Consider the following 12,441-nt stretch of genomic DNA (forward strand, 5'->3'; position numbering starts at 1 on the left):
GTCGCCGGCCACAGGGACCCTCGTCCTGTTAAAGCCTCAGGGCCAGGGTATAGAGGATGCAGTCGTCCTAGGACGTTTCGCGTTCTCCTCGCTCTGCCCTAGAGTTTGGGGTACCCAGAGGTGAGTCATTCTTGGCCTATGGTCCTTAATCGAGACTAGGAATTGTGTGGAGCGCTTCCAATTTACGGAACCCAGTAGGATGTGGTAAGGAAGGTCTTCTGGGAACAAGAACTAGCATGTGCATATGCTCTGATGTGGCACTGAAAGGGGAATGCTCTGGAGGACGCAGGTCTTAGGCTGTGTCTGTTGCGATTGGAGAGCAGGTGGGCAGGAATCATCCATGAAACGGCATATGAGGAGCTGGGCCTTCTGAGGGTAGTGGTAGCCATAGAAAGTTTAGAGCTGAGGAGGGAGATGCCCTGACTCCGGTCTTAATAGGCTCGCTCTGGCTGCAGAGAGAACAGACCTGGGGGGGGTGGGGGGTGCAGGGTGAGGGCTGATTGTTTCACTAGTGTTCAGTCACCCATATTTCCCTCTGACAAAATCCAATGATGCATATTTTAATATTTTTACTTTTATCTGGGTTTAATTCGCTATATATTTTGTTAAGGATTTTTTTTAACCTATATTAATTAGTACTATAGTTCTGTAATTAGTATTTTTTGTACTCATTAAATTTTATATCAGTTATGATGGCCCTGATCCTCGTCTTATTTTCTGAAAGAACATGTTATTGTAGAATTACTTATTCCTTAAATGTTTTCAGAATTCACCAGTGAAAATATTTCGGTCTTTAGTATCTCTCAGTGGTATGTGATAATTTCTTATAGTTTTTGAGCATTTTTATTCCATTTATGTCTAAATACTTCATATTTTGATGCTATTATAAAGGATTTTTTTTCATTTTCCAAACATTCCTTGCTAGTATGTAGAAACAAATAATTTTTGTATATTAACCTTGTAATCCTGGGCCTTGCTAAACTCAAATCGTTCCCAATTATTAGATCTAGTAGCTTTTTACTGAGTAACTTGGAATTTTCAACATAATCATGTCTTAAATGAATAGACAGTTTTGGTTCTACCTTTACAATCTTTAAACCTTTCTATCCCCCTTATGTTACTAACACAGACCTCTAGTACAATGTTCAGTAGAAGTGATGAACATAGACATATTTGCTTTTTTTCCACAATTATCAGGGCAAAAGCATTAGGTTTCACCGTCAAATATGTTAGTTATTGGTTTTTTCATAGATGCCCTATGTCAGGTTGAAGAAATCCCCATCTAATCCTTCTTTGCTGAGAATTTTTATCGTTCTCTGGTTTTGAATTCTGTGAAATGCTTCCACTGTATCGTTGAGATGATTGCTTATTTTAGTCTATTAATATAAATTACATTATAGATTCAATTGTTAAGTCATCCTTGCATTCCTGATAAACAGCACTAGATTTATGATTCATGTGTTTATACATGTATGGCTGGATTCAGTTTGCTAAAACTTTGTTAAGATTTTGTTGTATCTATGTTCATGTGGGTATTGGTCTGTAATATTTTAATACCATCATCCACTTTGGTATTGTGTTAGTGCTGGGTTCACTTAACTAGCTGGGAAGTGTCTGAATCTTGTTTTAGAAGAATTTGTATATAAGTTGTACTATTTCATCTTTAAGTAGTTTGTAAAATTCTTACATGTTCCAAGTATGACTTGGTAGCTGACAGCCACCAAGAAAATAGGACTACCAGTCCTACAACAAGGAACTAAAATTGCCCAACAACTCAAATGAGCAGGAAACAGGATTTCCTTTAAACACTCCAGAAAAAAAAATCACAATCTTGCGAACACCTCGAGGTTAGCCCGGTGAGCCGAGGTCTCAAGACATGTGACCTACAGAACGATAATGTAATAAATGTGTGTTGTTTAAGCCATAGGTTTGTGGCAATGTTAGGACAGCAACAGAAAGCTAATACATCAACATTATTCTTTGAGTATTTCTTTACTTTCTAATGCAAGAATATTTCTTAGGCTCATGTTATAGTCTGCCAGCCCCAACCTGAAAATAGCCTTCTACCTAAGGAGTTCTGATTCTTGTTTTATGAAATGTATTCATAAGCCAACAAATGGACAGTAAATATTCTTAGGCTGCTTTTTAGGCTATCTCAGAAGAGATAGGGGTTATGTTCATGTCTAAACATGTCTACATAGATTGGGTTTTATCTGTATGTAAATCTGTAAGATTTCACAAGATTGGATGACTCTTAAGACTCCAATAGCATACTGAGATAAGGCTTTTCTTCCAGGCAAAGATAAAGTAGTATAAGAAAAAAAAAAAGACTACAATGCCAAAAGTACAATCAATAAAATAACAAATGGATAAATCGGATTTTATGAAAATTGAGAATTTCTACTCCAGGAAAGATACTGTGAAGGAGTGAAAACCAAAGCCACAGACTGTGGGGAAATATTGGTAAAGCACATCAGATGAGTAACTTGCATCCGGAATATCTTAAGAAATTGCAAGACAGTTCTTTTAATAATAGGCAAAAAACTTTGAGCAGTTAATTCACTAAAGAAGATATATGGATGGCAAATACACAGGGAGAAGTCATTCAGGAAATGCAAATTAAAACCACAATGAAATACTACTTCACAGCTACTAGAATGGCTGAAATGAATGGCCAGTGTCTTACATACAAAGGTCAACAAGGATGTGAGGAACCTGGAAATCTAGTACACTCCAGGAAGAATGTGACTTGGCATAACTATTTAGAACACAAGTTGGCAAGTTCTTTAAAATTTAAATACTTGGATCAACTTCCAGCATGACAGTGTGAGTTTTGCAGGTCCGCTTCCCAGTGAAACTGGTGAAAACTATTTTTTTTAAAAAAACACCATTTAAAGCCCCTGGAAATGACCCTAAGGATATACAGCAAGTGAAGAAACATTAAATAAATGTTAAGAAAATCTAGTAGTATGGAAGTACAGCAAGAGCCAGTCACATCTGAACCAAGACCACTCCTTCTGCCCCCACTCCAAACTCAGAGATGAAAACCCCAGCCCAGACTGGTACAGCCAAGGACACAGGAAGCTCCCAGGCAGAGGGCTAGTCTCTCAGGAAGGGAGTATGTCACCAGTTCTCATCCCGCCCCAGTGTCCATGTTTGGATGAATGATACTCAGTTGTTGGCACAATCATAAAGGCTACTCTGAGAGCGTCTGTGTTTAAATTAGGTTGACAAGGAGATAGCACATACCGTGCACGCTTAAGGCCTTTCTCCAGTCCAAACTTTCTGGTGCCAAATGGGCTTAAGCCATTGGCTGAAACCTTTCTTCACGTCCCCTGTATTTGTAAGGCCTGTTTGGGTTGTGAGGTTTCTGTTGCTGAATCAGAGCAGACCTTTGGTTAAAGGCTTCTCCACCTTGGCTGCATTCAGGACTTCTGCACTGTGAACTTTCTGGTGTTGAATGAGGTTGAAACGCTGGCTAAATGATTTCCCACAGTTACTGCACTCATAAGGCATTTCTCCAGTGTGAATCCTCCGATGTTTCACAAGGCTGGAGCTGTGACGAAAAAACTTGCCACATTCCCTGCACTCGTAAGGTCTTGCTCCAGTGTGAACCCTCTGGTGTTTAACGAGGCTAGAATTCTCACTGAAGAACCTTCCACATTCATTGCACTTAAAAGGCTTTTCTCCAGTGTGAACTTTTCGATGTTGCATGAGGCTAGAGCTCTGGCTAAAAAATTTCCCACATTCACCGCACTCATAAGGCCTTTCTCCGGTGTGAACACGCCAGTGATTAATAAGGCTTGACTTGTGGCTGTAGAATTTCCCACATTCACTGCACTTATAAGGTCTTTCTCCAGTGTGAACTCTCTGATGTTTCATGAGGCTGGAGTTAAAGCTAAAGAATTTCCCACATTCGTTGCACTCGTAAGGCCTTACTCCAGTGTGGATTCTGTGATGCTGAACGAGAGTGGAGTTGTGCCTGAAGGCTTTTCCACACTCACTGCATGTAAAAGGCTTCTCTCCAGTGTGAACTCTCCGGTGTTGAATGAGGTCCGCGTTGCGGCTGAAGGATTTTCCACATTCACTGCACCCGTAAGGCCTCTCGCCGGTGTGAACTATTTGGTGGATAAAAAGGTTGGATTTATGGCTAAATAACTTCCCACATTCGCTGCACTCGTAAGGCTTTTCTCCAGTGTGTAGTCTCTGGTGCTGAACAAGTAAGTATTTCTGACCGAAGGCTTTCCCACATTCGCTGCACCTGTAATGCCTTTTTCCAGGGGGAGGGCCCTCCGCACTTTTGGTGCTTGTGTGCGGCGCCCCTCCACCATGAGCCACCTGATGCTTGTGAAGACCAGCGCCAGCTGGGGAGTCCTTCCCACCCTCCTCATCCTCTTCTCTTCTTAAGGGTTTCTCTCCAGAATTCAGCTTCTGCTGTTGGGGAAGCTTTGCTCTGAGCACTCCTTCTCCATCAGCACTCTGCTCAGAAGGTGGCTCCTCCATGTTAGCTCCACGCCCACAACCTGAAAGCAGAGAAATGCTGGTGAAGTGTGTGCAGAGGATGCAGACTTCGGCGGGCAGGGGCGGTGCTCACAGATGTGTCTGACACACCCAGTAATGGCTATTGGCGGGGAGGGAGAGCTTGCTGTGCAGTATGGAGCTGGTGAGCTCACAGACTTGGGGGACTCACGAGTAGCAGGGACAGCCTGTAGACAGGCTGTGAACTCCGCGACCAGGTGCACTGGGTGCGAGAAGGCGGGCCCCTGCCACACATTCTCCTTCCTGCCCTCCTGACTGGGACCCAGCGCCATTCAAGTGCTCCACTGAAGTCCCTTTGCACCTTTTCTTGTGTGCCCCACCCTGACTCCCATTCAAGGCACTTGCCCAGGGGTTCCTCCGTTTCTCCCCTGTGTGCTTGAGTCCGCTCCCTTGGCACTCCCTCCTGTGACCCCCATGGCCCTCGGCCTGCAGTGACTGACACCTGTGAGTATAATAAACTTCTATTCCCACTCTTCTCCTGTCTCCTCTTGTGGTCGCATCTGACTGGCCATCTCATAGAAGAACACAAAACGTTTGGCCTCACAAACAGGATGGTCTAGTCACAGGTGAGGGGGGACTTAGGAGATGCCCCTTACTGTGTGGCTTACTAACTGGCTGTCCCAGTCGGGCTCCACCATCTGGGAAGGCGTGGTGGCATGTTGGCATCCCCACGTGCTGCTCTGTGGTGCGTCTCTCAGGCACTGCCAAGGCCTTCAGACCCTAAACTGGGGGCCCTGTCCTCCTAGAACACCCTGAGACTCCACTTCTGGCAGCCCTGACTCAACGAGAGGCAGGGATAGGTTCTCCCACCCGGCACTCCCTGATGAGGGACAGATCGTCATAACTGGTTACAAACAGCATGAAGGCTTCACCGGGCATGAGGGTGAGAGGAGAAAGTGGGCAAGGCGCGCTGGGTGTCGCAGGGGGTTGCCTGTGAGCTGGTGTGCTGACCCGTGAGGGCTGGGTGACCTTCAGGGATTACTCGTCACACCGGCACCGGGGGCCTCCTCGTATTCCCCCTCAGTCCTAGCCAGAGATGCTGCAGCCCCGTGAGGAGGTCCGGCAGGCACCCGTGAGGGTCGGTGGCTCTGACAGCCTCCTCTTCGCTGCTGCTGCTCTCTGTCTGCTGATCCCATGGGCACTGGGGGCCCCATCCCTGCAGGTCAGTGGCTCAAGATCTTGCAGGCCAGGATCTTAGCAGGAACATTTAATTCCAGTGCCTCCCAAGAACCAGAGGAGGCTAGCCAATTATTTAAGGAAGGCAAGGGGTCAGGGTACAGCTCCATGCTCAGCATGTGTGAGGTCCTGGGCTCAATCCCCAGTACCTCCGTGAAAAACAAGAGAAAACATGTTTGTGACATTGCTGGGCTCTAGCATCGCTGCCTGTCAGCATGCCAGCTCCCCAGCTCCCAAGGTCTGGGAGACATCCCCAAAGGAGACCAGCCACCACAGCCTCTGAGTGCACCCCGCCCAGCTGAGTGAGCAAGGCTGCTGCCCGCCAGATGGGCCACAGCGAGGAAGGACCCAAGGTCTTTCCAGACCCAGCGGCTCAAGAACACGGGAGATCACAAGGAATTCTAAAGAGAAACTCATAATTTTATGAAACTAGAAATCCGGAAATTCTTAAGAGATTTCATTCGAAGAGATGGGGAAACGTGCTGAGTGGTCACTGAGAGCGTTTATGGTCGTTGGTTCAAGACCTGCGAGAAGAAGGGGAGCTTGTGCCCGCTGTTCCCCTTCCAAGACTGGCACTTAGCTCCTGGCTAGCATAGCTTCAGAGCTCAAGCCCCCCACCAAGGCTCCAGTGCCTGACACAACCAAGATGACTGAAGACACCCAGCGGCGCCAGTGGCTGCCCTGCTGTGGGGGTCTGGCCAGGATAGGCTTTGTTTGGTTTCATTTTGGGGGTTTTTTTGGGGGTGGTAACTAGGTTGGTTGGTTGGTTTTTAATGGACATATTGGGGATTGAACCAGGCCCTCGTGCATGCTAAGCATGTGCTTCACCATCGAGCTATTCCCTCCCTGTCCCAGGCAGTACGTTTTATTCAGTGCCTGTTACCCATTAGTCACAGCCCCTGGTTGCCTTTACCTCTGAAGGAACCCAACGTGCAATTACCAAGGTGTCCATGAGGCATTTAAACAGCCCAGCCACTGCCCACAACTACTGCCAGGACCCATACAGGGTCCCCCCAGTTCTTTACCCACCAGGTACCTCCCTTTGATGCTGGGCAGAACAGGCAATATGTATTCCCATCTTAAGAGGACCCGTCACAGCCACAGGAGACACCAGCTTGGGCACCTGTACAGCAAGTTCTGTCAAACGAGATCAAATCGTGACTGCCAACCAGCGCCTGGCAGCAGCCTCTCAGATCAGGGACACACTGCCTGTTCTCCACAGACCTACAAGTCTCTAAGCCCAGATGGGCTCGGATAGCACACTGGCTCGTGAGCCCACTGGAGCGACTCCGGGTATGACTGGAACCCATCCCAGAGTTTACACTTCCCGCTTCCTCCCTCCAGGTACCTCTTGGCACGGCTGCAGCCCTGACTCCAGGGGGAGGCAGAAAGGGCTCTTCCCACCGCTCCAACTCAGTAATTTCACAGGTCCTAGAAGATGTGAATCCTAAGGGAGGGACAAGACAGGCAGGTCAGAGCCGCCAACTCCACAGCACACCACAGGAATGAAAACTAGATATTACAAAAAAGAACCTTGGAAAGGATCTTGTAAGGAAAAACTCAGCCCAGCAGTGGCCATGTTGGTGCCTCAATTCCTAGCCCAGGTAGATCCCATGCCAGCCATAGCGAGAGGGCAGAACTGGGGACCAGAATCCCCATGGGTTCTCACAGGGTCACCAGGCCAGGGAGGGGCCAATAGGGTGTGATGGCATCAGTCTAACTGCAACACCTCTGATCCCCAAACCCTTTCCTGCACAATTCTGGGGCAGCTTGGGGACAGAAGGGGTAGAGCACCCAGCCCATCCTGCAACTCATAATGCCTCCTACCAGACGTGGGGAAGGTGCAGGACCCGTAGTCCCGCTCTGTGGTGGACAGGCCTGCTCTTGGAGAAGGGAAGGGGGAAACCTGTGGGGTGCGAGGACCTTACCCAGAGAGGCCATCAGTGCGAAGTTCTCCAGCATCACACTGCGGTACAGGAGTCTCTGGGTCTCATCCAGGAGCCCCCACTCGTCCCAGGAGAAGTAGACGGCCACGTCCTCAAACGTCACTCGGCCCTGCCAAGATGGGGATGGTCAAGGTTATATGCAGCCTCCTTTCCTAGGACTCCAAGCGTATCCCCCGACGCCCACCCTCCTCCCAAGCTCCCCACCTCAGAAGGATACCCAGCCCTGGTGTCGTTGATGCCCACCCTCGGCTGTCCCACCCATCGCTGTGTACTGCCCTCAGCAACAACAGGCAGTGGGTGGGCAGGTGCCATCTCAGCTCTGGGCCTGGCCTGCAGAGCCTCACCCTTCTCCTGCCAGACAATTCACCCGGGATCCTCCAGACTATCCTTCCCAAACACAACGAGAATTGATCACCATTCTCCCTACAGCCCCCAGTACAACGGCCTGAGGCCATAGGTTTACACGCTCCCCCAGCATGTACATCATTCTTTACACCACACCTCCGACCCCTCATTGTCACCACCACGCCTCACAGCAGGTATTGGCCTCGCCACCGGCCAGTGTGCACAGGGCATCCTGAGAGTGCTCAGCAAATGAATCAGAACCCCACCCTGTCTGAGTGCCGCAAAGGCCCTGACCGCCAAAGGCAGCTCCCAGGCCTGCTCTGAAGGTCTCCCTACTTGGCCCTTATCCCTGCTTCACCCTCAGCCACCTGGAACCACGCACAGATCTCAGACACCTCAGCTTCGTCCACTTCTGTGTCCTCTCCCCAGTCTCCGCTCCCTCTGATGCTTATTCGAAGTCCAGGTCCACTTGTCTCTCACATCAGGGCTACAGCTGTCCTGGAGTACCCCATCTGATCTCGTGCTAGTCCCTGGCAACCATGTTGGGCCCCAAAGGCTCACCCAAGGCCCCTCACACCGTCATCCGTCCTCAGTGATGCCTCTTACTAGCTGTGTGACCTTGGGTAGATACTCCACTTCCCTGGGCCTCAGTATTGCAATCTGTCAAATGGGGATTATAATGCTGTCCACTCAATGGGGCTACTGTTTGCATCAAACTCACCTCCATGCTTCAGGTACTAGTGTTGACTTTTATTGTCCTCATAAGTGATGCTTTTCTCGACACTGCCATGCAAACGAACGGATAGGTATTAAAAATGTAGTTTTTTTAACATGCTCTTTAACTAAGAAAACACGAGATTGAAACTGTTTGATCTAATCAAATGGATGAGCAGCATATTAAGACTTCAACCATTAAGTGCTTATACCTCTTAATTTGTTAAATCCATGTTATTTGAACTGCTTATGTATGTATATGTATATATGTAAATATATACAAATGTATGTATACACACATTATATGTATTTTTACCAGTTAGGATTAAATGAGTACTTATTTCATAAACTTAAAATTTAATAAATTGGGGGCTTGGATCTGAGAAAACTGAATAGACATTAGTCCTGTTGGCAACCTGGCTGCTACACTCTGGAATGGGGCCTTTCCATTGGAGCAGTTACTCTTCCCTCCTGCCCCAAAAGCTGGGAGAATTTAGGCACTGAAGGGGATGCTCGACTAGCTTGGCTGACTATTCTTTTTCCTCACAAGGAGTGGAAACAAGAGTCTGCTGAACCTGGAGTGCCAAATCTGCATCACTGACCATCTCAGTCTCCATCCCAGTCCCGGGTCCTTATAACCCATAACACTCCACTCCTGTACACACCAGCCAGAACAACTTCAGAGCACAGGAATTCATCCGTCTGGAGGCAGTCCTACCCTCCAGGCTCATGTGAAATAAAAACTTTAAGATTCTCCCTCCTAAATATGAACCCCAGGCCTTGCCCTGGTCCAGGCCACCACCCACCATCCCTTAGATATCTCCAGTCCAGCTCCCTCCCCAGAACCCCATAGATGAGTGAGCAAGCCACCCATGTGACATCTCCACTCTGGGACAGCTCAGGGTTACCATGTCCAAAAACCCAACTCCTAATCTTTTCCCTGAAACCTGCTCCCTGCACTGAATTCCCCATCTCCATTCTTTCAGATATTCAAGAAACAACAGTGCCAACCAAAAAACAGGATTGTCCTTCCACTTTTTCACAGCCTCATCTGGTGCACCAGAAGTCCTGTCTGTTCAGTTTTTAAAACCAATCAGAGATCTGATCATCCCTTCCCTCTTGCTCCCCAGCAATGGTCCAGTACCCACCAGAACTCTCTATTGTATTGACTTCCTCACAGGTCTCCGTGTCTCCACCCCCATCACCGTCTGTTTTTCCCTGAGAAGCCTTTGGAAAACTCGACACATAGACTGAGTCTCTCATATCCACAACCGAGTGGGGCCACCAGCGGACTCAGAATGAAGGGCCAGCTGCTCGGCCTGCATTTTCGCGTGAGTCGTCCTCTCGACTGTTCGTGCAGACTCGAGACAAACCTGAAGGTCAAGGCCCAGAGTTCAGTGACTGTTCCAAGGCTGTGACTGTGCCGGAACCTCTGCCTGTAACCCTCTCTCACACCCCATCATACTGGCTGGCAGAAATGGGGACCCCACCCAGAGCTCCCTACAGAGCTGGACCCAGGGGCCTGAGCAGGGGACGATCAGTGGGGTCTCTAGTGTCCGGCGGGAGAGGGCGGTGCGGGCCCGGAGGACGCGCGTTTACCTGAGGCGGGTCCCTCAGCGCGGCCGCCGCCATCGGAGCCCGTGGGAGGAGCGGCACCGGGAGAGGAGGTCCCGGTCGGGCCCCAGCAATCCCAGTCCCCGACCCAGAATCGCGAGACCCCCCGGCGCCGCTGAGGAACGTCAGACCCGCCTCAGAGCAAGGAAGACAACGTCCGTCTCCTCTAGCGCCTTCCCACTCTGGTCACCTCAGCTCGACAGCAACCTTTCCGGAGCCTCTGATCAGGCTGACCGACAGCAGAATCCCCGAAATGACCGCCGCTAAGCCGACGCCGGAAGTCCCGCCCAGCGGGTTCTGCACGTCCGAAACGTCTGTTTTATTGGCCGAGAGCCTCCGCGGCGTAGGGCAGCGCCTTCTGGGTAATGTAGTTCCCAAACCGCCAAACGTTGAGAAGTGGATACCGCTGCAGAGATGGCGGTGGAAGGGAAATCCGGGTCAAGAACTTTGCCAGTCTGACATCTGGAGACTGTCCTTATTATAGATGGGCCTGTATTTCACTGTTCCTGAGCAGCCGGTGCTGCAGTTTTTCTATCTCTTGAAGGAATCAAAGAGGATCTTGAGGGTCACAATAAAACCTTGGAATGAGCCAGTTACACATTACCAAAGTTCCTTTCCAGTGGAGCGCCCAATATCAAAAACGGTGGTGAAGCAAAGACTCTGAGCTCTGGATACAGGTGATGAGATAGCCAAGGATCCCAAGTGTTCACCTCCCTCCATTACCCCAAACTCATCTGTGCCCTTCTCTACTTAAGGGCCCAGCATTGATGTTCAAACAGGACAAAAAGCCTCAAACCCAACACTTCTCTCCCCCTAGCGTTCTCCTCTTCATCCCTTCTTCGTATTCCACTACTCTTCCATTTCCATGTTACAAACCCAACTCCCTGCAGGTGGGAAGGATGCTGGACTGTTGTTGACACCAGGCAGCTGTTGATAAAAGAGATGACAACACTTTATTATGTGTTCTTCCACTGTCTCCTTTACCACTGACTCCTTTATTCGTGTCCATCTTCATTTCCCAGATTTTTCTCTTCTAAGTCTCATATGTAGGCTAAGCAGTGACGAACTTCATCACCACTTTGGAATGACTCATAAGGACAAAAGATAATGAAGTTTTCGCTCCTTCCTGGAACTTTCTGGAACTAGGTGTTCAGTACTATCTGATTCTGGAAAGGAGGAGGGGAGATGTCAAGCTGGACCAGCCAAGGGTGGTCCATCTCCCTGATACCTAGTGACAGTTTACCCTCTCAAGTAGAGAGGAGATTCTTATCGTGATCAAATGACAGATCAGGCCAAACAAATACAGTTAATGAATGAACTGGTTTATTGAAACTTACATATAAGTGAGAAAAAGTGGGCAGAGACATAGAGAGCCAAATGTAAGTTAATATACAGAATGAAAGTAAGCCACTGGAGTACAAAGGGCTAGTGACGGACTAAGTCCCTGTGAGCACAAATGGAAAAGCCCAGTTGGACCAGGAGACGATTACCAACCCAAAGTTGAGTGTGCTTGCCTGCAATGCAGCAAAGCCAATCTGCTGACACCAAATTGTGGTGAAGGGAGTACAGTGTTTGTTGCAAGATGCCAAGCAAGGAGAAAGGCAGCTAATGTTCAAAAGACCTGAACTCCTGGGTGGCTTTTAGGGATGGGTTTTCAAAGACAAAATGAGGGAGAAAATTGTGGGGAACATGATCAGCTTGTGCTTTTCAAACTGGTAGACGATGAAGTAACCAGGTGAGGTCACAAGGGTCAATATTGTCAAATCTTTACACTTCAGCCCTTCCAGGGGTAACATGCACAGGGTCTTCATTCTCTGTCTGGTTGGGGTCTGGTTTCTGTAAAACAATTGAGGAATGTGCATTAGACTTTACCTTTGAGATACAACTGGGAGTCCTTGGAGCTGATCTGTTGTTTAGGTTATGGTTATTTCTCTGCCTGACTGCCTTTTTTTTTTTTTTTTCTGCATTCCTTAGTTCTTCTAGTCATGAACTGCTGGGGCTTGTTTCTTTCTCGACTCATGGAGGGCCTAAGAGGCCACAGTATATTCCTACAGCCTTTTTCTTTTAACAATAAAACATAATTTTATTTCATGAACATAATGTATTT

General features: G+C 48.3%; 2 protein-coding genes across 8 annotated transcripts in view; one reads left to right on the forward strand and one right to left on the reverse strand.

Moving 5' to 3' along the window:
* The window catches only part of LOC105074517 (zinc finger protein 599-like), a 29,107-nt gene extending 19,245 nt beyond the window's left edge, over window positions 1-9,862 (forward strand). The window contains exon 6 of one of the 2 annotated variants that reach the window (XM_074370940.1): window positions 9,707-9,862. The gene's annotated coding sequence lies outside the window, so the exon portion shown is untranslated. Of the gene's footprint in view, window positions 1-2,296; window positions 5,015-9,706 lie in introns of those variants that run through there. The other variant, XM_045521939.2, reaches the window with a different exon arrangement.
* LOC105074415 (uncharacterized) lies at window positions 2,503-10,726 on the reverse strand. Of its 6 annotated transcripts, none has more exons than XM_074370952.1 (6): window positions 10,525-10,726; window positions 9,869-10,093; window positions 8,728-8,789; window positions 7,644-7,770; window positions 7,064-7,162; window positions 2,503-4,523 (listed from the first exon to the last, which is right to left on the reverse strand). In XM_074370952.1, exons 3-6 carry the CDS (start codon window positions 8,731-8,733, stop codon window positions 3,382-3,384), a joined length of 1,374 nt encoding a protein of 457 aa, XP_074227053.1. In that variant the 5' UTR covers window positions 8,734-8,789; window positions 9,869-10,093; window positions 10,525-10,726; the 3' UTR covers window positions 2,503-3,381. The 6 variants fall into 6 exon arrangements, with proteins under 6 accessions (XP_074227053.1, XP_074227052.1, XP_074227051.1 ...); XM_074370951.1 differs by having other exon boundaries at window positions 10,320-10,726; XM_074370950.1 differs by lacking the exon at window positions 9,869-10,093 and having other exon boundaries at window positions 10,320-10,726.
* Window positions 10,727-12,441: the final 1,715 nt, after the last annotated feature.

The sequence above is a fragment of the Camelus bactrianus genome, chromosome 9 (assembly GCF_048773025.1).
Source record: "Camelus bactrianus isolate YW-2024 breed Bactrian camel chromosome 9, ASM4877302v1, whole genome shotgun sequence".
Classification (NCBI taxonomy): Eukaryota; Metazoa; Chordata; class Mammalia; order Artiodactyla; family Camelidae; genus Camelus; species Camelus bactrianus.